This window comes from Falco punctatus (assembly GCF_963210335.1).
Source record: "Falco punctatus genome assembly, chromosome: 6".
Taxonomy (NCBI): Eukaryota; Metazoa; Chordata; class Aves; order Falconiformes; family Falconidae; genus Falco; species Falco punctatus.
This window is the reverse complement of record NC_137585.1, coordinates 25326258-25349217: the sequence shown is the minus strand read 5'-3', so window position 1 is coordinate 25349217 and position 22960 is coordinate 25326258. Positions and strand designations below refer to the sequence as shown.

At 48.7% G+C, this 22960-nt stretch overlaps 2 protein-coding genes across 9 annotated transcripts in view; both read left to right on the top strand.

Annotated features, from left to right (window-relative positions):
* The window catches only part of LOC308066357 (uncharacterized protein), a 60457-nt gene extending 56650 nt beyond the window's left edge, over positions 1–3807 (top strand). For 5 of the 6 annotated variants that reach the window (XM_080393536.1, XM_080393537.1, XM_080393535.1 and 2 more), the window contains one exon: positions 379–3807. In XM_080393536.1, the coding sequence (XP_080249662.1) occupies positions 1212–2630 (1419 nt within the window). In that variant the 5' untranslated portion in view covers positions 379–1211 and the 3' untranslated portion in view covers positions 2631–3807. The remainder of the gene's footprint in view (positions 1–378) is intronic. The other variant, XM_080393540.1, reaches the window with a different exon arrangement.
* Positions 3808–4080: 273 nt separating this feature from the next.
* Positions 4081–22953, top strand: DDX11 (DEAD/H-box helicase 11). 3 transcript variants are annotated; one of them, XM_080393520.1, is made up of 26 exons: positions 4081–4386; positions 4603–4845; positions 5208–5294; positions 6864–7021; positions 8159–8204; positions 8755–8862; positions 9415–9502; positions 9983–10185; positions 10763–10915; positions 11021–11067; positions 11848–11927; positions 13214–13258; positions 13384–13451; positions 13985–14023; positions 14504–14627; positions 15155–15292; positions 15754–15866; positions 17190–17262; positions 17638–17741; positions 18537–18686; positions 20644–20712; positions 20890–20990; positions 21415–21499; positions 22087–22162; positions 22341–22495; positions 22616–22953. In XM_080393520.1, exons 1-26 carry the CDS (start codon positions 4195–4197, stop codon positions 22643–22645), a joined length of 2775 nt encoding a protein of 924 aa, XP_080249646.1. In that variant the 5' UTR covers positions 4081–4194; the 3' UTR covers positions 22646–22953. The 3 variants fall into 3 exon arrangements, with proteins under 3 accessions (XP_080249646.1, XP_080249645.1, XP_080249644.1); XM_080393519.1 differs by having other exon boundaries at positions 15158–15292; positions 22341–22953; XM_080393518.1 differs by having other exon boundaries at positions 22341–22953.
* Positions 22954–22960: the final 7 nt, after the last annotated feature.

The window sequence follows — 22960 nt, the reverse complement described above, 5'->3', positions numbered from 1 at the left end:
CTTCTGCTCCTGTACTAGATAGATTCTGCTTTCGAGAAGATGCATAGATAGGATATGATAAAGATGAAACACACTTCTGGGGTACCTAATACCCTTTCAAAAAGACCCTATCCAAAATGAAATTAAATCCTGAGTATTTTTCAGCAAAGATTATACTCAGAAAGTTAGCAGCATAACTAACCACAGTGTGGCTTTTTCTTCCTTTCACACTGACAACATTTTGAATGTTTTACTGGTCAGTTCACTGCCTTGAGGTGCATGCCTTGGGCCAGTGCTATACCTTTATTTGTACTACAAATGTTTTTTAGCCCTGAGTGTTGTAAACACAACTTTGCCAATTGGTATAACCAGTGCAGTTGTGTCTTCCAAAATCTGCAGATCACCTGAATCAAAACCTGAAGGATTTATCCTGCTGCATTTACCTCATATTCTGACCTCCTACACGTAAGAGGATGATGTTAACTCTGTAAGTGGTGCCATCTAGCTAACTGGCTAACCTCATACTCCAGCAGCCATTTCCAAGGTGTCTTCTCCATGAGTATAACTAACAAAAAATCAGGATCCTCTAAATGTTTCAGTCCAAATATTCATTCCCATTCTTGACTAATAAAATAATTTATCTTTACACTCGCCTGTCTGTTCTGTAGACAAAACCTAGATACAATTTGCTGCAGAATATGTAGGGCTTTCTTTTTAAGGGAAAGGCTACGACTGTAAAGAAGAAAGAAAATAGTCTACTGGGCAGGGGTGGATGTTCCTGTGGTGTTGGCTGCTTCCTTCCTTGATCAAGCATGGGAACGCTGCAAGAAGAGCGGCAATTCACAGGCAATAGGAAAAGAAGCAGCTACAGGGGGGTTGTTGAGGAGAGCAGTGGTGGTGCTCCTCTAACCTCGCTAGACGTAGGAACTTTGAGGACAAGCAAGTGACAAGTTTTGTCCTTTAGGGCTGTAACTTTATGATAGGGGACCCTCTTTGCAATCTGTGCCACAGTGGCTGCCCATCCTCGGATCACACTACCTTCCCGCGCTCCTCAGTCTCCATGCCCTCACTCTGCCCAGAGAACATACTGAGGGGCTGGCTCCTTTGCTGTTAGCCAATGGGTGGCTGATGTGCAGCAGGTCTCTGCAGTTGCCCTGTTTGGACTTCTCCCTCAGAGAAGAGCAGGTTATTCATTGCTAGTTCCTCTGTTTGTTCCAGTAGGTGACAGGACCATGGGTGACACACAGAAGGGCGAGCTTCCTCTGGAAAGTCCTGTGAGAGCTGAACTGCATCTGTTCTCCTCCAAAAAGCTCAAAGGAGATAACCTCCAGGACACCGACCAAAGACAGGACCACAAGCAGGAGCTGGAGACAGAAAGTGAGGTGGAGACATCTTTTGGAAAGAGACAAGGAATGCTAACTCCCTGTGGGATGGAAGTTTGGGAGTGTGAGGACAGTGGCAGAGCCCACATCAGCAAGGTTATCCTTGCTGGGGACAAGCCACCACCCCTGTGTAGGAATGGTGCCATTTGGACTCAGCAGGTGGGAGAGAAAACCTACGAGTGTCCTGAGTGTGGGAAGAGCTTCAGCCGGAGCTCATACCTGAGCCAGCACCAGAGGATCCACCTGGCAGAGAAACCCTTCAGCTGCTCCGAATGTGGGAAGAGTTTCACCCGCAACTCAGACTTGATCAAACACCAGCGGATCCACACCGGCGAGAAGCCCTACCAGTGCAATGAATGCGAGAAGACCTTCAGCCAGAGGTCCAATGTGATCAGGCACCAGCGTACTCACACAGGAGAGAGACACTACCAGTGCAACGAATGCGGGAAGAGCTTCAGCCAGAACTCGCATCTCATCGTCCACCAGCGAAGCCACAAGGGTGAGAAACCCTTTAATTGCCCCCGGTGTGAGAAAAGCTTCAGTGACCGCTCTTCCCTGATCATACACCGGAGAGTCCACACTGGAGAGAAGCCCCACAAGTGCCAGGAGTGTGGGAAGCGTTTCCGGGACAGCTCAGCCATCATTCGACATCAGAGAATCCACACAGGAGAGAAACCATACGAGTGTACTGAGTGCGGGAAAACCTTCCGGCAGAGCTCCTCGCTGGTGACCCACATGCGAACGCACACAGGCGAGAAGCCCTACAAGTGCCCTGTGTGTGGGAAGGGCTTTAGCCAGAGCTCGGCGCTCACCACTCATCGCCGGATCCACGGGGGGAAGGTCTTGCCCATGTACCATGGTGGCCTCCTGCCCAACCCCTACCAGTGCACTGAGTGTGGCCGGAGGTGCAGCGACCGCTCCACTCTGGCCAAGCACCAGACCACGCATGCCGAGGAACGGCCCTACATCTGCGTGGAGTGCGGGGACAGCTTCCGGCGGAGCTCGGCTCTCAACGTGCACCTGAGGATCCACCGTGGGGAGAGACCCTACAAGTGTGAGGAGTGCGGAAAAACGTTCAGGCACAGCTCAGCCCTCGGTGCCCACCTGAGGATCCATGCAGGAGCCAAGCCCTATGAGTGCAGCGAGTGTGGGAAAAGCTTCCGGAAAAGCTCAACACTTAAAATGCATTTGAAAATCCATGCAGCCAAGAAACCTTATAAATGTACAGTGGGTAGGAGAATGCTCACGTCGTGCTCACTTCTGCCGTAAGGGCTAGAGCAGATGTTCAGAGCAGGAAGCAAAAGCAGTGTTTGGAGGTACGTGAAAAAGGTGGGTGATGAGAACCACGGTGGGAAGAGACTGACTGGAGACACAGTAACTCTGGGTGTCAGGGCTGGGTGCTTAACTCCGGTGGCACAAAACCCCTTGGGAGGTCTGGAAGCAGGGAGCTAGTCCTAAGAGCCGAGCACCGGTGGTTTAGGAAGAGTGCTGAGAGCCTGAGGAACGGGCACCAGCTTCTGGGTGCATTGGGGATTGTGAATTTGTAGTAGAGTAACAATTGGGAGAATCAAGTTTGTAAAATAACTTTACAGTTACAGAGGAGATCAAAATAAAAAGTTCCAGGCTGATTCTGACTCAAAACTTTGGCTTGTTAGATACTGTGGTAGTCTTAGGAACTCTCTTTTTTGTTACCTTCCCTTATTTTTCATGAATGTAGTAAGTTTACCCAGTGTTTGACAAGGTGCTTCCAAATCTTTTGAGTCTAAGACTTCGGAGCTGAACTTCAATCTACATGTCTCTTCTTGCGTTTTTCCAAATGTTACATGGGACAATGAATTCCTACCTCAGCACACAAAGCCTGAGTGACATGATAGCTGAGTAATGCAAAACTGTCGTGGCTGGTTCCAGAAAACATGGATGCGCATGTCCAGTTGGAATGCTGCCCGTTGTCTGTGGCAGCTTCTCCCAGATTTGTCCTTGCTGGTTTGAAACACCTTCCAACTCGGGACATCAACAAAACATGGGCAAAAATGTGGCCTTACCTTATTTAACCAAAAAAAAAGTATGTCCCCTCCCCTGAAGTTGTAGCGTGAACTGGTGTATGATGAATTCCTACTGGTAATCGAGTCTGTTTGCAGTTTTGTAGCCCTTTTTAAGATGGAGTACTCTTCTTCAGCCCACTATTGTTTGTGAAGTATTGACATACAAAGTTCAGCGTTAACAGTTAGGAATGCTATATTTGCATTTATTGCTATGCTACTGACTGTATATTACACAAACCTCCTCTGTATTGCTATGTTTTATTACTAGCTATGTGTTTCCCTCCTGAGTAAAACCTTTTTTCCCCCGCATCTTCCCGCTTTCTGCCCTCGGACCTGACGGGAGCGGAGTTGCGCCGGGGCCCTGCCCCACGGAGCCGGGGCCAGGAGGTCGCTAAGGCCGTCGGGCCGGGGCGCAGCCGCGGGGCCAAGGCCGGGCTTCCTCAGAGCCCGGGGCTGGCGAGCAGCCCCCGCCGGCCCCGGGACAACGCTCGGCAGAGGCGGCACGGCGGTGCTGCTAATGGCGGCCGGGGCAGCGGGGCCTGGGGCCGCACCGACGCGGCAGCCCGCGGCTTCCCAGGCGCCGCGTAGCGGGAGGCACGTCCCGGCGAACGGCCGGGGGCCACGCTCGTCCCACCGGCACGGCACGGCACGGCACGGCAGACCCGTCCACGCTGCGGGCCTTCCCTTCCGCCCCTTCCGCCCCGCGCTGCCCGTCACCGGAGCGTCACGGGAAGAGCGGGGGCGGCTCCAGCTCCGGGCGCCCGGTTCGAAGCGGGGCGGCGGCGGGCGGCATGGCGAGCTGGGCGGCGGCGGGCGCGGGGCCCGCGTTCCCGCAGGCGGCGGGCGGCGGGGCGGCGGGCCCCCGGGGGGGCCGGTTCCCGTTCCCCTACACGCCGTACCGCATCCAGGAGCAGTTCATGGAGGCGCTGTACGGCGCGCTGGAGGCCGGCCGGGTCGGGATCTTCGAGAGCCCCACGGGCACGGTGAGGCGTGGCGGCGGCCGCCGGGGCCCGGGAGGCCGGGGCGGCGGGAAGGGGCCGGCAGGAGGCCCCTCGGGGTGGGGAGGGCCGGGGGTACCCGGGGAGGGGCAGGTCTGGGCCCGGGCCCGCTCAGAAGCGGGCTCTGCCACTGCGCGGGTTGTCCCTGTGGAGTCGTCACCGGCCACCGGCGGGGCCTCACTCGTTCTTTTTTTCTGTCAGGGAAAATCCCTGAGCCTTATCTGTGGGGCTCTGTCCTGGCTCCGAGACTTTGAGGAGAAGAAGCAGCAGGAGGAGGCGAGAATTCTGGCGCCTGAGGCCAGCGGGCAGGAGGGGAAGACGCAGCCAGCATCAGCGTCAGCCGGGCCAGGGCACCCCGAGAGCAGCGGCGCGGCGGGGGAGCCCGAGTGGGTCACAGCGTTTGTGCAGAAGAAAGAAGAGCAGGACTTGGTGGACAGGCTAAAGGTTGAGAAATGCTCATGTGCAGAGATGGGTAAAATAGCGAGGTGTGAGGATCCGAAAGGCTGATGTCCTGGGTGGTGATGGATGGACACAAGGCAAACTGTGGTGGTGGTCTTTGGCTTTCGTAGGACTTTGTCTCAGTTATGAGGGACGAGGCATTGCCTTGCAGGTTGCCTAAGATAGGAAACTATCGCTCTGAACATAATAACATGTAATAGGCATGCACCCCAGGAGAAAGGGACAGTGTACTGACAGTTTTGTTTCAGAGTTAATTTTTTACTATACCTAGGGCATAGGAAAGCAATTATACCCAGGATTTTGGACTAAATACGCTTCATCCTTCCTTCACTCTCCCTTTATTTTAGGAAGAGCAGATCAGGAGGAAAAAGCGAGAAGAACGTCTTGAGAGAATTCGCCATAATGTGCAGTTAAAATACGCAGCAAAGAGGAAGGTGAGTTATCTTGCAGAGATTAGAGCTTTCTCTTTTGGTTACCTCAGGTGTTTTTCACTTGATTTTATCGGGAACTTTACACTGAATTTCTAACCCATCTGTTTGGGTAGCTCTGTGTATTAGGTTGCTGAAATCGGCCATCCAAAGTTTTTGGTTAAATATGGAAAACAATCTGTGCATAGAGAATTTTCTGTGACAATGTGTGTGTGTGGATGGAGAGGTGGTGTGTTCTGATGGTCTTCTGGCCTTCTGCTTTTAACAGCTTTAATACTTGGAGTTATTATTTTGAAGGCTCTCTGTTTTATGAGCATATGTGAACACACTGTACTACTGTACTAAAACCTGTAGAACTATGATTAAATTCAAGGTCATGAGAACAGAAGACCCCCACAAAAAAGCCAGGTCAGGCTTTGGTCGTGCTTTGCTCACCACTAGGGAACGAGTGTATTTTGTTTACTCTTATAGCAAACGTGATTGTATTATTCAGAAATGTCACTTTTCTACATATAAAAATTCCAGATATAAAAATTTCACAGATATCTTTTCCTGAAATTTAGATGGGTGAGCTGGGCTCAGTACTCTTGCCTCTAAATGCTCTAAGGTGGTATGAAGCAAACTTCCCAGAAATACATACTTCAGGTCCCCAAACGGGCAGATTTATTAGGCTGCCAGGCTATTAGTTTTTAGTGTGCTCCATCTCAAGTGCTGTGCTGTGTTTTGGTCAACTTTTGTCAAAAGGATATGGCAGAAGTAGCAACAGTGAATGGCATATAAAAACAAATGGAACAAAGAACTTTTGTCTCTTAAAGAAGGATGAATATCATGTGAAATGAAAGCATGATAAAAAGCTAGAAAACAAGTGTGAGAAATACTATAAAGACTTGGAAAAGCAACTGATTCTTTTCCCCTGTTGCTCATTAACTGCATTTCTTCATAATGTCATGGTGAAAAAAAGCTCATTGACTGGAAGATACTGTTTTCAGATTAAAAAATGAAGTTTTCTTTATCAGAACACAAAGTTAATCAGAAAACTATTCTTAACAGTTTAATGGAGTTTTTGTAGAGGGATAGACCTGTGTTAGAACAAGAACTGCATAACTGGAGAAAAAACAGCAAAAGTTTGGTGCTCTGCATTCTAAAACAGATGCTGAGTTTATCTTGGCTTTGGGTTAAGTGTGGATGGTGTTTGATTATGTCCTTATATGTTTGTTTACACACTTTTTTCTCAGGCAGATGTCTTTTATGGGCCACTTCAAGCAAATAATACTGGATTACATGGATATTGTCATTTCAAGATCTGTTAGTTCTTAGTTGCATAGAAGTTTCCCCTTCATATATGTCTGCGAGGGCAAGTCTTTGGTTGTTGGTAACAGCTGCATTCTGTAGGGCTGAACAGCTTCAGACACCCTGGGTGCATTTCTTGTCCTGCTGGGGGTTTAACCCAGCAAGCCATTCCCTTGGCTACCTGTGAGGAACTGTGCTGTCTTCTGATGTGTTGATGGCATAAAGTGATGGGCGTGCTACCTCTCTTTCTGTGTGAGAAATCATGTGATCACATGTTCCTTTTAGAGGTCTGAGGAGGATGAGACAAAGCGCCTTCTTCAGCTCAGCAAGGAGTTTTTTTCAGAGGGAGATGGAGTGGATGTTCTAGAGCAGCTGGATCACAATGAGGAGGAGCTGATTCTTGCTGAATATGAGAGTGACGAAGAAAAGAAAGTGGTATATGGGTAAGGTCAGGGACTGAGAGGGTTCCATGCCAAGGGAACATTTTCTGTATCATTCTTGGCTTGCCTTGATTAAAGAGATTTCACTTGTGATTGTGCAGATCTGGAGTTTCTCCCCCATTCAAGCTGTGTAAGGTAGTGGTTGTTCTGGGGGTTTGTTTGTTTAATTGGCTGGTTTCGTGTTTTGGGGCAATTTTATTTTTGTTTGTTTGTTTTCTAAATTTTTGTTAGACTGAGCAGAGTGTCCTGAAGTGTTTTCTGAGAAAGTGCATCTTTCTTAAAATGTGTGGCAATGCCCTGCCTTTATCTATGTCCAGTTTCCCAAAGAACACTTCTGGTTGCTGAGTGAATGACTTGAGATCAAGTTCCTTACATTAGAAAAGCGAAAGGGAACTCGGGGCATCATAGAAAGCTGTCAGTCCTGTGGATTGGCACTGGCATTTTTTGATACTCTAAAGGGAGAGATGTTCATATTTCTAAAGACCAAGTCTCAGCACGAAAACCCCATGCACACTTCTCTCTTTCATACATTTGCTTTATGCAGAAAGCCAGAAGCCATACTTCAGCATGAAAAGTCAAATACATTTAAAATACAAATTTACTAATTAGTATCTAGACAGATCCTTCTGCCTTAAAAATTGCAAAACATTTAACTACTTAGTTTACATGTAGTTTATCAAACATTAAACTGCTGTTGCCTTTGAGGAACTCTATGGCAGCTGAATATCTTCCTGAAGCTTTTCTGTATGCAACAGCTTGAGGGTGGTAAATTGTCTCTAAAGGGAAAGTTTTACAAAAATAAATAAATAAGCTCACCAAAGAATAGTATAGCACTGATTAGCTTATGCCCAGGGCTTAGAAGCCCCAGATTTAAAAAATAAAAATAAAAAAAATCTTGAAGTTGCTAAAGACACAGCCCTACAGATATTTTTCTTTTAAACAGCAAGCTTGACTTGATTGTGCACTTACACTATTCTTAAAAGGTCGATTTTTCTTGTACCGTCAGTTAAGATCTGAGGCTCTTGAGATGATATAACCATCTCTCTTGAGGCCTTTCTCTTGTAGTAGAGCATTGTTTGATTCTAACTGTCAGTGATCTGCTGAAAGGAAACTGAGAAACTGAGCTTTCTCTTCTCTTAGGCTGGAAGCTGACGACGATGATTTGGAAGAAGAGCATGTGACTAAGGTGAGATGAGGAAAGTAAGTAGTGCCACCTCATAAAACGGCATAGGAGCGAGCAGAATTATGGCTTCCTTGCACCCTTCCCAGAGTTGTGCAGTAAAGGAGGATTTAGGGACTAGCATCCAGTACCTGCCAAATGTGTTGGTAATAGCAACCAGTTCTGCTGTGCTCATCTCCTTCTGGACTGCACTGGCTGCCTAAACAGCTTGCTCTGCTAGCACTGCTGAATTTTTGCTGTGGTTTGCTGCGAAAGCATGCTGCAAGAAACAGTTTTTTATTACTCTCCAATGGTGAGTGCCTTTTTGTTTTTTTAATAGGCACCTTGGAAAATTAAATGTAAACAAAGGCAAATGCATAGGAGAAAACAAAGATAAGGCTGTTGGCCTCAGCAGTTGTAAGATGGCACTCAAACATGTGCCTTCCCTTGTGTTTTTGAAGGCTTGAGCAAGATTAACCTTGTTGAAGTGCTTGGCTGATTCCCTGCAGGACTGGTTGTAGGTAGGGGATTGATTTCCACATTCTTCTAGTCTTCCTTTTGTTCTTCCTTACTGCAGATTTACTACTGCAGCCGCACTCACTCCCAGCTGTCTCAGTTTGTGCATGAGGTGCAAAAAAGTCCTTTTGGGAAAGAGACACGTCTGGTCTCCTTGGGTTCCAGGCAGGTATGTGGTATTGTTCACAAGTGACCCAGTCTGCATGTTAAAGTTGATGGGAGAGACTTAGCCAAGGTGTGTGGGTTTGACACCACAGAAGGCATCTCAGGGACTGACTGAATCTCCCATTGAAAAACTAAAGCAGTCACGGGTTGTGACACAGATCTGTGATGTACATTTTTCATTTTTCTGTGAACTGTTTTGGCCATTTAACCTTTGGTGTAAACGCAAGAAAACTTCGGGGTTTTTTGTTACCTTTTCTGATGTGGAATATTACAGACATCTGAGTTACTGGGAAGGTGCTCTTAGTATTACTTCTGGTAGCATTTTTTAGAAGCTATTGTGTAGCAGTGAGCCATCTTAGTGCACCTTTTCCCATTTTTATTCTGCTTGCTAAGTTTTTATGGGTTTCAGACATATTTGTAGCAGTTAGTATGCCCAATGTCTGACTGATAGACTATTCCATTTCTGAGATTGATTTGAAGAAATACTTTCTTGTACAGCAAAGGGGCACTCAGTTCTTAATTGACCACCTACCGCTTATCTCTTTGCCTGCTAAAGAACCTGTGTGTGAACGAGGAGGTGCAACGCTTGGGGGCTCTCCAGCTCATCAATGACCGCTGCATGGAGATGCAAAAGAATAAACATGGTAGGAACACTTCTGGCCTGGGGAAGCAATCGCTGATAAAGCTGGTATGAGAGTCTGGAGACAGTGGGCACTGCCAGTCAGTTCTAGCAAGACAGTGGTAGGAGCCTGAAAATGGCAGGTTGGAGTGGCAGAGCTGGAGATCCTCAGCACTTTTACTTTTCTTGACGTCCAGTCTAGGATGCTGGTACCTGTATATATTTTCTGAGTGTCTTAAGTTGGTCAGGCCTTCTGCAACGGAAGGATACTTGTCTTTGTAACTCACTACTAGAAACGCTGGAAAATGTCACGTGGCTAAATCTAACTGGTAAGAGCAGTGTCCACTGTGGAGATGCAGATGTTACTGCTGAATAATTTTGAAATAGATGATAGGTCAAAAATACACGTGACAACGCCTGCTTTGAAATCCAGGCGTTTCTGCAAAGTGGTTGTTTCAGGCTAGGGTGTGTGTTGCTCATAGCTCGCTTTGATTTCTGCTGTTAGAAAAGAAGAGTCATGAAGAGAATGAAGGGAAGAAGAGACGTGTGAGTCGCACTGTATGCCCATTTTATTCCTACGAGCAAATGCAGTTTCTCCGTGATGAAATTCTAGTGGAAGTAAAGGATATTGAGCAGTTGGTGGCTTTGGGAAGGGAGACCAAAGCCTGCCCCTATTTTGGGAGTCGATACGCCATTCCTGCTGCTCAGGTAAGGTGTACACAGTTTTAGCAGAATTAATGCCAGAGGCTCTAAGAATAAACCAGTTGCCTGCTCCCTCCAGTACTGTTAATCAATGTTGCCAGAATTTGTAAATGGGCTGTATTTCTGTCAGCTGTAGTTTTACTGAGAAAGCAAAGGAAAATGAGAATACCCACATGAAGTTAACAGGGAGGCTGAGTATTTCTCAGCGTTCTGAAATACTTGAAAGGCTCAATAACTGAGGCAATACTGGCATGTGGGTGTAATCTTACTTCTTGCCACCACTCCTCTTTCTTCCTTGGTTCTCTTATCAGAAGACATGCTTTCAGTGCTTCAGAGGAGAGTCAGAAGGTAACCTGAGCCAACAGGCAATTGTGGCATAACTTACCTTCACTTTAAATGCCAGTGCCCCTCTCAAGCATGGGCTCCTGTCTCTCTTCCTACCTTTGCCATAAGTGTAACTTACTTGACTGAACTCTGCAAGGCCATCTGATTTGGACCCTTAGTGAGTGGTTGGGGAGTGCCCTAAGTTTGTAAGGATCTAGTTTGTAAGCTAGAATCAGGGCGGCGTGTGCTTTTTCTGTAGCTGGTGGTGCTGCCCTACCAGATGCTCTTGCATGAGCCTACCAGGAGTGCTGCTGGGATCAAGCTGAAGGACCAGGTTGTAATCATTGATGAGGCCCACAACCTCATAGACACCATCACCTGTATCCATAGTGCGGAGGTCAGTGGCTCTCAGGTGAGTCATAGCCTGGCCTGTTAATCCTAAGTGAGCTCTGCATCCAGCAGAACACCCTTTCTTGACTCCTGCATCATAACGGCTCCCTTTTTTTTGTTCATGTAGCTGTGCTGTGCCCACTCCCAGCTGTTGCAGTACATGGAGCGATACAGGTGAGGATCTCAGAGGCAAATGGCACAACAGTGGCAGGCACTGTGGATGCCATGGCTTGTCTCATGTCTGCTGGGTCTTTCTTGCTTTTCCCCAGTGGAAAGTTATTTGCATTAATACTTCTGCAGTTGAAAAGCCACTTCCTTCATTATCTCTGTCTAGAATCCATCTAAGCCAGACTCCTGGGGCTGGTATTAAGCAGTGAGAAGGGGGGATACCCTGAGGATTCTGGCTTTCCCTTATACTGTCAGTTCCTTTCCCAGTATCTCCCTCTAATCAGTCCTGCTTTGTGATGCAGAGTTTCAAAAGATTCAGCCTTTCATGTCTCTCCTGGACCTTAGTCTTTCATGTGCTTTATGGCTGAGGCAATAAGCTCTGAGGAGGAGGAAGCTATACGTGGGTTTTGGCTCTGCATCGTCATCCCTGCAGTGGTTGATTATTGTGCTCGATGCTAATAAATCTGAATTTGTGGAGCATTATTGCAACAGGGACTTGAGACGTCACTGCCATTGTAATAAACAAACTGTAATTAATGTGTGAGGAGAACAGCAATGGTAGGAACAGTATGAGGTGCATGAGTGAGTTATCTGGGGTGACCTTACGCAGGGTATCCAGAGGTCTATGCCTTGTCACAAATAGGGAGAGTGAGCCTAGGGGAAATCATTCTTGGTTCCTGTCTCCCCAAAATTAAAGGGAGTTCAGATGCTTGCTTCTGCAGCTCAGCTGCTTGAGTTCGTCCCTAAAGGCATTTTGGGGCCTAATACCTGTCTTGTTTTTCACAGGAAACGTTTGAAGGCAAAGAACTTGATGTACATTAAGCAGATCCTGTATCTGCTGGAGCGGTTTGTGGCTGTGCTGGGAGGTAAGCAAACCTATCTCTAGGGGTGCTGTTAGTCTCTGAGCTATTGGTGCTTCCTCAGGCTCTGTCCCCATTCCCCCTCTGCAGAGACTGTGGGGAAGTGTTGCTCATGTATATGTTCAGATGCCATCAATTTTATTTCTCAGGCTGTTTTGTAACATGGGGATGTTGACTGGTGTATGCCTGAACCCCTCTCTTTGATTAGCTGAGGAGCAGCAGATGACATCATAAATTGATAGAGACAGTTTCCTTCTTCTGTGTGGTTTTCAGATTTGATCTCAGTGGGGATGAGGTAGGATGGTAAGTGAGGAATACAGCAGATGTATTACAGTGATCAGATGGCATAAGAACTGCACAGAATAAATCTCCTGGGTCATCTGGTAGCAAGGCCTCTATCCATCAGGCATGCCTCTGCAGAATGAGTCTTTCTTAAGTGGTGCTTTTCCTTTGTGAGAAAATACTACTTTGCTGTGATTTTTAAATCCGGTGGGATTTGCAGCGCTCCTTTCCTCTAATGACCTCTTTGCTAGACCTCACTGTGTCTTGAGGAGAGCCTGTTGTATGTTCTTAAAGAACTTCCTCCCTGCTTAGGGAAAATGCAGTAATTTGGGGCAAGGGCCTGGTGGTACTCTCTGCCTTTCTCGGAAACATATACTTTTCTTCCTGCTCTGTTCCTGCCCCTGTTCTCTTCTCCACACTCAGTTAAGTGCTTTCCTTAGAAAATGCAGCTTGTGTGCAGCTTCTTGATTGAGGCTGCAAAATGAGGTGTGAGGTGGGTGTTAAATGCTAGGGCTTAAAATGCGGGGAGTGACAGCAATTAATCCTGTTCTGGCTGTTGGGGTCTGGGCATGCAGCTGGCTGGAGGTTTTCCCCAGTTCCCAGTCTCCTGTCAGCCTATGCGCCTCCCAGCTCCCCGCTGCTGCATTGAGGAGGGGTGAGGGATGCATTGCAGTCGCTGTCCCTTCTATCTTTGCAGCATGATGACTACGTAGTGTGTGAGCATTTGTATGCACCCACCCTACCTCCTGCCTCCTGCTTCAGAAGGAATGTAGGTGGTGTTTCTTAGGATGCAGCAGCACAGTTGTCCTACAATGCAGGACTGTCGTACAGAGGAAATGAAAACTGAGCAGGAACTGATGTTCTGTCTGTAATAGCTGCATTTTGCAGATGTACAGTTATTTCTTGGGTTTTGTCCTGGTGTGGGTGTCTGTTTCAGCTCAGTTGTTAGTTTCTTGCTTTGTTTTAAGATGGACTCGTAAGTTTCTTTGAATCGGTTTCATGTTTTACAGGTAATGTGAACCAAAATCCTAGCTGTCAGGCAGTTTCACAAACAGGTAAGACTGGAGTGAACACCCGGGGTATGCAGCCATCAGTCAGGGACATGGTTGTGGGCAGTAAGGGGCTGCAGGCCCAGCAGCTAGTAATTTTTTTTTTTCTCATTTCCCCCCCTTTCTTTCAGGGACGGTGCTAAAATCTATCAATGACTTTCTATTTCAGAGCCAGATTGACAATATCAACCTCTTCAAGGTAATGCAAATGTTGTAGTCTTCTAGGGCACTCCTAGGTGGTGCTGACTTGTTTAAGGTTATCAGGAAGCATGTGTGAGGTGGAAGTAGAGCCAAGGCCCACATGGTCGAATCTGCTTTCTAGCAGATTCTCCCCACCTCCTCAGTAGGTCGATCTCTTCTGCTGCTGTCTGGATAACAGTGCATTAAAGCTGGATAGGTGGTTTTGGGGTAGAGGGAAGCAAGCAACTAAACATGTACGAGCGCATAAGGTGTTTGTGGGCAAAGCTAAACTGTAAGGGTTGAGGATGAGGAAACTACTACTCCAATAACCTCAACCCATCCCCTGAACCTCCAAACACAGCATCTTAACACCATGTGTTTCCACTCTGGAAGCAATGCCTTTGTAATAAACTGTTGTCTGGGAGGCAACACTCAACAAGGAATGATGCACCCCTCCCCAAGAGCACACCCCTGCTGGACAGGGATCAAGGACGGCAGGATGGGAGAAGGGGTGCTGAATGCCAGTTCGTTTTTCTGTCTTTCTCCCAACAGGTTCAGCGTTACTGTGAGAAGAGCCTCATCAGTAGGAAGGTACTGCCCCTGAGGCTTAATGGTCAACAGTTTTCAAGTGCAGTATCACACATTGAGTTTGAAGTGGAAGATGCAGCAGCTGGGTCTTCTCTACCCTGTCTTCTCCACCCTGCTCCGCAAACAAAATGGTTCCTGCAAAAAGCACTATGTGGGCAGATTACCTTTTGCTTATACAGTAAAGAAATATACAACATGGTGTACCACAGTTTTCCAGTGGGTGCTAACACTGTGCAGCTTGGCCTCGAAACTGCCAGCCCGGCAGGCTGCACCACACTGGAGGAACAAGCATCAGACACTTGTTTTGGTTTTGGTTCAGTGGGTGGAGGAAAGTAACAGGAGCTTGGGGCTGTGCTGATAGATTGTGATTGGGCTGGTTTGTGAACACCTACCAGGGAACTTTATCTCTGGCAGGCCAGCAAACCCGTTCTTGTCTTGTTCCTGCTGTTGGTAATATTAGTCCTTCTGGCTTTTGCTTGGCAGCTTTTTGGGTTCGTGGAGCGATATGGAGGCACTGCCACAGCTGTGAAGACCAACAAGGAGAACCAGAAGTTGGCTGGTTTGCAGAACTTTCTTCTGACCCTCCAGCAGGGACCTAATAAAGAGGGTGAGTTCAGACATCCTCTACTTGTGCATCTGCAGACAAAGTGAGGATGTACAATCTGCATCTATCTGCATGGAGAAAGGGGGGAGGCAGATCTGAAGAATGAGAGACTGCAGAAGCTGTCCTGCGCAGGTGTTTTTTAACATATCTAACTGGAGGACCCAGGCAAAGATACATGTGATTAGAAGATCTCCTGAGGTCCCTTCCAGGCAAAATGATGATGCCATTCCGTGTCTACACTGCATGCACTCGAGCTTTGCACTGCTGTGACCTGCTGGCTCTGGGACCTGAGCTACCATGGGTAGCTCTGTTCAGTGATGCTGAACAGCTACAAAAACAGATTCTACCCTGCCCGCCCCCAGCAATGAGACAGAATTTGATTTCTCACCTTTATTTGGTCTTTGTTCTCTGCCTGCCTACGTAGACCAAGCATGTTCCTGTGGAAAGGACTCATCTGTATTTCATGCTTAGTCCCTCTGTTTAGAAGTGTGGCCTAAGTTGCCTGCCTGTCCTTTTTCTCTTTGGGCCAGCAGGTACTCCCCAGAGCCCTCCCATGGAGGCTGAGAGTGACCAGCTCCGAACTGCCTCTCCGCTGATGCAGATTGAAGGATTTCTGTCAGCCCTTACGAATGCAAACCAAGATGGTAGAGTCATTCTCAACAGGCAAGGTACTGGAAAGGGCGAGGTGGGGAGAGGTTGCATGAGTTGCAAGCAGGACGCTTCACTGGCAGGGAGGGAGGAGATCCTGAGCTTGGGGGGAGCCTGCAGCAACGTATCTGCCATCCGTGATGCAGGCTGGCAGGCTTGGTCTGTCTGAGGACACTCATGAACCTAAACAAATTCTTAACCAAGGATGGTGGGGCCAGGGTTTGCAGAGCTCTGCTCCCACTTTGGATGTCAATTTTTGTCCTGCAAATTACTGCACCTCTTCTACAGCACCAGGAAGATTAGGAAGCAGAATGTAACTTCCAGGTTTGTGTTACCTGCTTCTGTCTCTGGCAGTGCTGAATAACAAGTCCTTGCTTTGAGAGGTGGTGACCTGCCGCTGTGCCCAGGGCAGGGGGAGAATCTCTCGTCTCCAAGTGTGTGTCACAGCTAGCTCCTGATGCTGTTTCTCTTCGTTTCCCAGGCACAGTTGGTCAGAGCAGCCTCAAATTCCTCTTGCTGAATCCAGCTGTCCACTTTGCCAAGGTGGTGGAAGAATGCCGTGCTGTAATCATCGCTGGGGGCACCATGCAGCCGGTAAGGGAATAAAGATGCTATGCTGCGGCCTCAGGAGGTCTGTGGTGCTATCTGCAAGCAGATGTGGAAGGATAGAAGCTTGGCCCTCTGGAATGTGCTCTTCTCACTTCCAGTGGTGTGTGTGTGGAAAAAACCTCTCTCCTACCTACCCTTTTATCTCCCTGGTATGTTTTCCCTGCGTGACATGGGCACACTGCCTGTTGGTGCAAAAAGTTGTAGGTGCAAGGGCAGGATTAACCTTGTCAGCCTTGTCCTCGGGACGATACAGGCTGAGGCTGAGCTCATGGTAGGTTGGAACTAGCATGGGCAGCAGTCAGAGGACCTTGTAAAACCGTATGACCTTCTAAAGGGACAGGGATCCCACAGGGACCATCCCACAGAGGATCTTTCAGAAAAAAATCAAGACTTCAGTACTGGTACGGTGGCAGGGAGCTGATCACCCTTTCCTCACTGCTTTAGTGTCTAAGGGGCAGTGTGTCTGCGTGGTACAGGTGCCGTGGGGTGTCAGATACCCCCGTTAGTGACTTTTATCCTGTTCCTGGACATGAGTGTCCTGGGATTTCCTCTTTGCCCTTGTGGTGATGAGGGAAGGGGGCTGCAAAGTGCAGAACCTCCTTTTAGGAAGGCCACCGTTCCAACTTTGAGCCCTTCAGGCTGCAGCTGGGAGAGCAGATGGGTTGCAGCCCCAGCCGTGCTCCGTGCGGTGCTCGGGGGTCCTGGGCCCGGGTAACAATGGAACTGGAGCGTGTGGGCCCGGAGAGGCGGGGTGGTTCCAGGCAGGGCACCTGCCCGCTGCAGCAGGGCCTCGGCGAGGCTCAGGACCGCGGGCACGGACAGGGGAGGCCGCCCCCGCCCCCACCCCCACGCAGCCTGTTGTCCTCGGCCGGGGGGGGCCCGGGGCAGAGCGCGGCCGCCGGCTGGGCAGCGCGCGGGGCCGGGCCGCCAGCAGGGGGCGCTGCCGCCCCTCGCCCGGCCGGGGCGCTGGGGGGGGGCTGCCCTGCTCGGGGCCGCCGAGGCAGACGCGCTCCCCGACCGCGGGATCACGCAGGCCCTTTCTCCTGCCTGCCGTGGTCTCCAGCACGCCTTTCAGCCCTGGCTTGTGTGCTCGGCATTCCCATGCTCTTGGGTTCCCTCCATGATGCGAAAGTCATCCCTCCTGTGGGATGGTTGTGTGCCATCTCATCATGCTGTGGCCAGCAACCCACCTTATGGAGCTGATTAGCTCTCCCCCGACATCGGTGCTCGAGGAGCAGTACCAGTGTTGCTGATGTAGCATCTTTTGGGACACTGGTACTTTACGCCTCTTTGGCTTGTGGTTCATAGGTGGCTGATTTCCGAGAGCAGTTGCTATCCTGTGCTGGTATGGACCCTGCACGTGTCGTGGAGTTCTCTTGTGGTGAGTGTGTGGGGGTGGCAGGGAGAGATCACCCGTCTCTGCAAGACCCGAGAGCAGCAGTTTCTTTGGTGCTGTTTTGTCAGCACTCCATAAGCAACATGGCATCTTTCCTAGAAATCGGGGCAACAAAGGGGTGCTAGTTCCCTTCCACTCTCAGCTTCCTCAGTGGTCTTGGCCAGTATCAGCAGGCAGTGTGCCATGAGTTCCTCCCAGGGGCGCAGGGAAGGGAAGCCAGCACAGCAGAGTGACTTAGGCACTTTGGCTTAGGCAGGGAAACAGGCGCCTCTGTCGCTGCATGCAGATAAAGCTTTTTAGCTAGCGGGGTTTGTGCTAACAGCAGCAATGTTGACGCTTACTACTTGCTCTTGTCTCCAGGACATGTGATTCCTCCAGAAAACATTTTACCCATAATCCTCTGCAATGGTCCTTCCAACCAGCAGCTGGAGTTCACCTACCAGACGAGAGACCTGCCCCAGATGGTCAGTCTTTCCTTTGTTCCCTTCCTTGGTATCTCTTTTTTTGCTTCACATGCTTATGTTTTGTAGGATAGTGTGCTCTCTGTTTGAAAGGTGAGCGGATCAAAAGCCATGGCAAGGGAAATCCATAGGATTTGGGGCAGGTGTGTTGCCAAGTAACTGAGAAAGAGTAGCAGTAAAAGGGGTTTTGAGCTGCCTGCTCAGAGGTAGCTGTTGGAGATGAGGAATGCTAGCAACTCCTGTTTGGCTGTACTGAGGTCCTGCATTTGTGTGCTGGGTATCAGAAGATTTGTGACTGTGCTTTGCAGTCTGAAGGGCTCAGTGACAGCGGAGTGTGGCAGCCTTGCAGAGTGCAGCCCAGACCACAGGGGCAGCAGCAGATGTTTCTACACTTTCTCCCTCTTCCTTTGGTGGGTCAGTAAGCACCCAAGGTCAGACACTAGATCTGCTCTGCCCCTGCTGAATCTCCACCAGATGTGCTAGCTAGCTCTCCACATCTGTTCTAGTGTGACAGGTCCCATCCACTGGGACAGCAGACACAAACCCTCCTTTCCTGAATGACCACTGTTCCACAGCAGGAACAGAAATCCTGGATTAGGCAGAGAGGCCAAGCTGTGAAGAGCTATTTCATGATGCCCAGCTCCCCTAGAGAGCTCTCTTAGACCTGGCATATTTCCCACATTTTCCCTCCCCTAACGTATGTCACAGGGGAGATGTGATCCTGGGATTGAGCACAGAATTGGAGCGGCATTAGTGGGAGCTCCTGTCAGCTGCAACATGCTCTTGTCTCTCTTACAGATGGATGAGACAGGTCGTATCCTTTGCAACCTGTGCAATGTGGTCCCAGGAGGTGTGGTGTGCTTCTTCCCCTCCTATGAATATGAGAAGCAGGTGTATGCACACTGGGAGAAGATGGGGCTGCTCGCCCGCCTGGCAGCTAAGAAGAAGGTAATTGTGCAGCCAGGGGCAGTTGGTACTTTAAATGGAGGCTTCAAAAATCAAACAATTATCTATGCGTTACAGACCTCTCTTGCCGAGTTGTTCTCATACTCTGCACAGCAGAGCAGAGCGGATGTTTATCTAGCCAATCCCTCCAGTAATGAATAAATGATACTTCCCGGGCGGCTGATCACTGAGCTGGGATCTAAATTAGATTAAATGCAGCTATAGATTCTTTTAAGCGTGCAGTCTTGTGTAGTGGCCATGGTGGGAGACAATCCTCGCTTTCCATAACCAGCGAGCTTTTTCCCGTGTGGCTGAGAGGCTGTTCAGGTTGAGCTCTTACAGGGAATTTGTTTTTCCCAGGCTTAGCTTGTGTGCCTTGAACACAGACCAGCACAACAGAGGGCTGGGCAGAGTGGGACTAGACTGCAGTTCATAGGACAAATGGTGTTTTTTTTCTGGTAGAAGTACAGAGATAAGAACTGAAAGAGTAGCAGCGGTGACTCCCATTGAAGAAGCGATAAGAAACATTAAATAGGGAGATCACTGCAAATATAAAATCTTTGCAATGACTCTCACACAAGTATTTGAAAGTTGGGTATCGAAGGTCAGGCAGTCTGTCTCAGGGTGCGGGGCAGGGATCTTGGATCACGTGCCAGGGGAAGAAAAAAGAATTACCTACACCCTGGTTGTGAATTCTGTTTACCAAAAGCTAAAAAGCTTCCCCTGTGGCTTAGGAGAGCACAGTCCCAGGTATTTTACAGCCTCGGTGCAGGCATTCTGGCACCTGGGTATGCCTGTAGGTTTTTGAGGTGGAAGCATCATGCTTCAGCTTCTCCATGTGTTTGTACAGCTAACACTCATAGCACCTTTCAGGTGTGTTCTGTCAGGGTCCCAACAGCCTGCCCGGTGCCTCCAAGGCTTCATGCCACACAGCTTGCTCTGCCTTCCAACTCTGGTTTGTTCTTGTTCAGCCTTTGCAGTCTGCAGCAAATTGGATATGCGTTAGCAAGGCAGTTTGGTCGAAGTGCCGCAAGTGTGACTTTCAGCTGCCCACACACAAGATCATATCATAGCAGAGGAAGGTTAAAGTCTTTCCTGAGGTGACTGGTGAGATCACACTGGGATTATATATAAATTATGCAGGGAAAATTAATTTAAATAAGAGGATTAACTAGCTACTGTTACAATAAGTTAAATAATTCTGGCTTATATTTGTAATTGCCAATTATTTTTCTAATGAAAGACTGATTCTGGCTGGTAAAATTTAATAGTACTTCTTGTTAACCAAGACAAAACACGTCCTTTTGGTTCTTCACCGTCACAGAAAAGACAGATGTTGCACCTCTTGTTTACAAGGAAAACAACTTGTGATTTAGGCCAAAGTGCAGCATCTATCAAAATGCTGCTTAATTAACTGCAGGGGCTTTCAGTAACTAATTAGGCATGCTAGAATAACATAAAGAAATACTACTTTATGTATGCTTTCCATAGAAAGCTAGTTTATTCAGTGGGCAAGGGGAGCTATGACATGGAGTGAATTGGTGATTTGAATTGATTGGTCTTGTCACTGTCCTCCAGGATCTTGCAGCTGCAGGGTCTCCTCATCCCACTGGATCTTTATTCGTGAGTGGAAGAGGTGCACATTGCCTTCCTGCCTTTCAGCTCTCAGATGACTTGTAACTTCTTGCATAGTTAAGACAAGCCTGGCAAAGCTGAAAGGGAATGCTGGAGGGGCAGAGCAGCTGCTGGTCCGTTCAGAGCCTGGTTGAAAAGTGCTGTAGTGAGCATGCAGTGTGTTTCCAGGGTGGAGGGGAAAGGTGCTGGTTAAGTTGTTTTTTCAGGCAATTAGTCCTTCTCTGATCTTAGTTCCATGTGCCATTTAATGGCATGGGAGTAAAATGATTTGCTTTCCTTAAACTGCTTCCCTGTTGCTGCAACTGACATGCTGTGCCTGTGACAGATCTTTCAGGAGCCGAAGAAAGCCAGCCAGGTGGAGCAGGTGCTGGTGGAGTATGCCAAGTGCATAAAGGTAAGCTGAGCTGGCAGGCTGGTGGGAGCGTGGCGTCCCAGCTGCACACAGAGTGCTGCTAAAGAGGGCACTGCAGCTTTTAGCAAGGGAAGAGAACTCCAGCCCAGGTGCGGGAGTGTTCCTGAAGCACAGAAATCTTCCCTACTCTGGTTTAAGTTGCTGGTCCCTCTCCTGCAGCGCTGCAGCCAGGCAGGAGGACAGATGACGGGGGCCCTGCTGCTTTCTGTAGTTGGAGGCAAAATGAGCGAAGGGATCAACTTCTCCGATGACCTGGGAAGGTAAGGTGGCTGTTCCTTGGAAGGTGAGCACCGGGCCTGCGATGTGGTGACTCCAAGCAGGATGGATGCATCGGTACTTGCATAGATAGAAAATCCTAGGGAGGACGTGGCCTCGGCTGATGCATAAACCAATGGGACCGAGTCTGCTGGGGGGTGTAAAACTGAGCTTGACCAGACTGCTTGTCATGTGAGTGGTGCAGTCAGGCTTGCTGTGCTAGATAATCCCTTGTTCTGGCAACCTGAATCCCTCTGCAGCTTTCCATTCAGAATATGCTTGTCAGACTGCTGTGCTTTAATTGCTGCCTTTGGTTTCCAGGGCTGGCTGTCTTTCAGGGATGCAGTGACCTCTAATTCATCAGCCTATTGGCAGGGTGCTCTAGGATGAGACATTAAGAATAACGCAGTCCTCCCTTGCCCCCTGCAGGTGTGTGATTATGGTGGGAATGCCTTACCCCAACATTAAATCTCCAGAGCTCCAGGAAAAAATGACTTGGCTTGACAGAACAATGGTAACAGAGACACTTACACCTCTGCCTGTTTCACTTCTGCTTTTCAGTATTAACTTCCCTCCCAGCACACAAGTCCCAGGGCTGCCTTCGAAGATTTTTTTCCTTTTTTTTTTCCTTGGAGCTTGCCCTCATTTCCCAGTCTGTGTGGTACTGACAGCGCAGCCTTCTCCACACTGTCATGTGCAGGTGGCTCTAAACACGGGGAAGAAGCTCAGTGGAGGGAAACACCAGCGGGGCTCGCTGGGAACTCCTTGAGTTCCAAAGGGAGCAAGGTCCCTTCACCCCAGGAGGTAGCAGAGTCCTCTTGACTCACTTGTTCTTTCTCCCTGCCCACTGGAGATGCTGTTCCTGGGCAGCTGGGGACAAGTTTTCTGCCTTTAAGGGGGCCTTGGGCTGGCTTTTTGTGAATGCTCAACATAGTTTTCTGACTGCAGCCTTTCTTCTGTTGCTGCTCACTCTCAGCTTGGGGATTGCTTGGCTGCCTGCTTCCTCTGCAGGGGTAAAAGCATGTGCCTCACTTTGTCATTAAGACTCTATTTTGCTTTACACCTGCCTCATGTTTAGTCTTACCTATTTCTCCTTTCCAGCCCAGAGCTGCCGGCCAGGCACCTAGCAGAGTGCTGATTGAAAACCTGTGCATGAAGGCAGTAAACCAGTCGATAGGTAATTCATCCTTCCTTGGACAGGTTGGGGGATACAAAATGTGACTGCACTGGAGTAGGAGGGTGGGAAAAGGGACATGTTACAAATCTATCTAAGTACAGATGACAGGAACATGAGTTTCTTTGTCTGAGAACAAACTTTTGACTGGGCCATTTTAATGTGGTTGTACACTGTACAGGCAGAGCCATTCGCCATCAGAAGGACTTTGCCAGCATCCTGCTCCTGGACCACAGGTACGCACGCCCTGCCACCTTTAACAAACTGCCGCAGTGGATCAGGGAGAGAACCCAGGTGAAACCTGCCTTTGGATCAGCGTTTGCAGAGATAAGAAAGGTCAGAACTTGTATCTTAGATACTTCTACCAAAACTGTTTCCCACTGTACCCATCTGTACTTTTCTCAAACCTTCACTTTAGAGTAAGGCCAGGAGCAAACTGGTTTTGTGTGTTCCTAGTTCCATCGAGGGAAGTTGGATGCTTTGTGACGTGGACCAGAGAACAGGCTGTAGGTCAACTCTGTGAGCTACGCCTCTGAAGAACACCTGAAGCAACACAAGTTCCTGCTTTTCCATACCAAGGAGTTTGTGAATCTCTGCTTCCTGCCCCCGCTGTAGTTGTTTGCTGTTCAATATCTGAGCTCTGTGAAGGTGAGACAAGCCTTCAGCAACATAACTAGGAGGGAAACTGGTTGTAGGCCTGAGGCAGGTAAAGATAGTAGTGGCAGGTTCCTATTTGTTTACAGCTGTTAAGGTTTTATTTAAATTGATTAAATATTTTCAACTCAAACACTTAAGTATGGA

What these genes read in the sequence shown, in the direction of transcription:
- DDX11 (XM_080393518.1), top strand. Translation starts at nt 4,195, where the DNA reads ATGGCGAGCTGGGCGGCGGCGGGCGCGGGGCCCGCGTTCCCGCAGGCG. An exon ending in AAGAAGAGCATGTGACTAAG is followed by an intron (nt 8,205 to 8,754) that starts GTGAGATGAGGA and finishes TCCTTACTGCAG; the next exon opens with ATTTACTACTGCAGCCGCAC. An exon ending in ACGCCATTCCTGCTGCTCAG is followed by an intron (nt 10,186 to 10,762) that starts GTAAGGTGTACA and finishes CTTTTTCTGTAG; the next exon opens with CTGGTGGTGCTGCCCTACCA.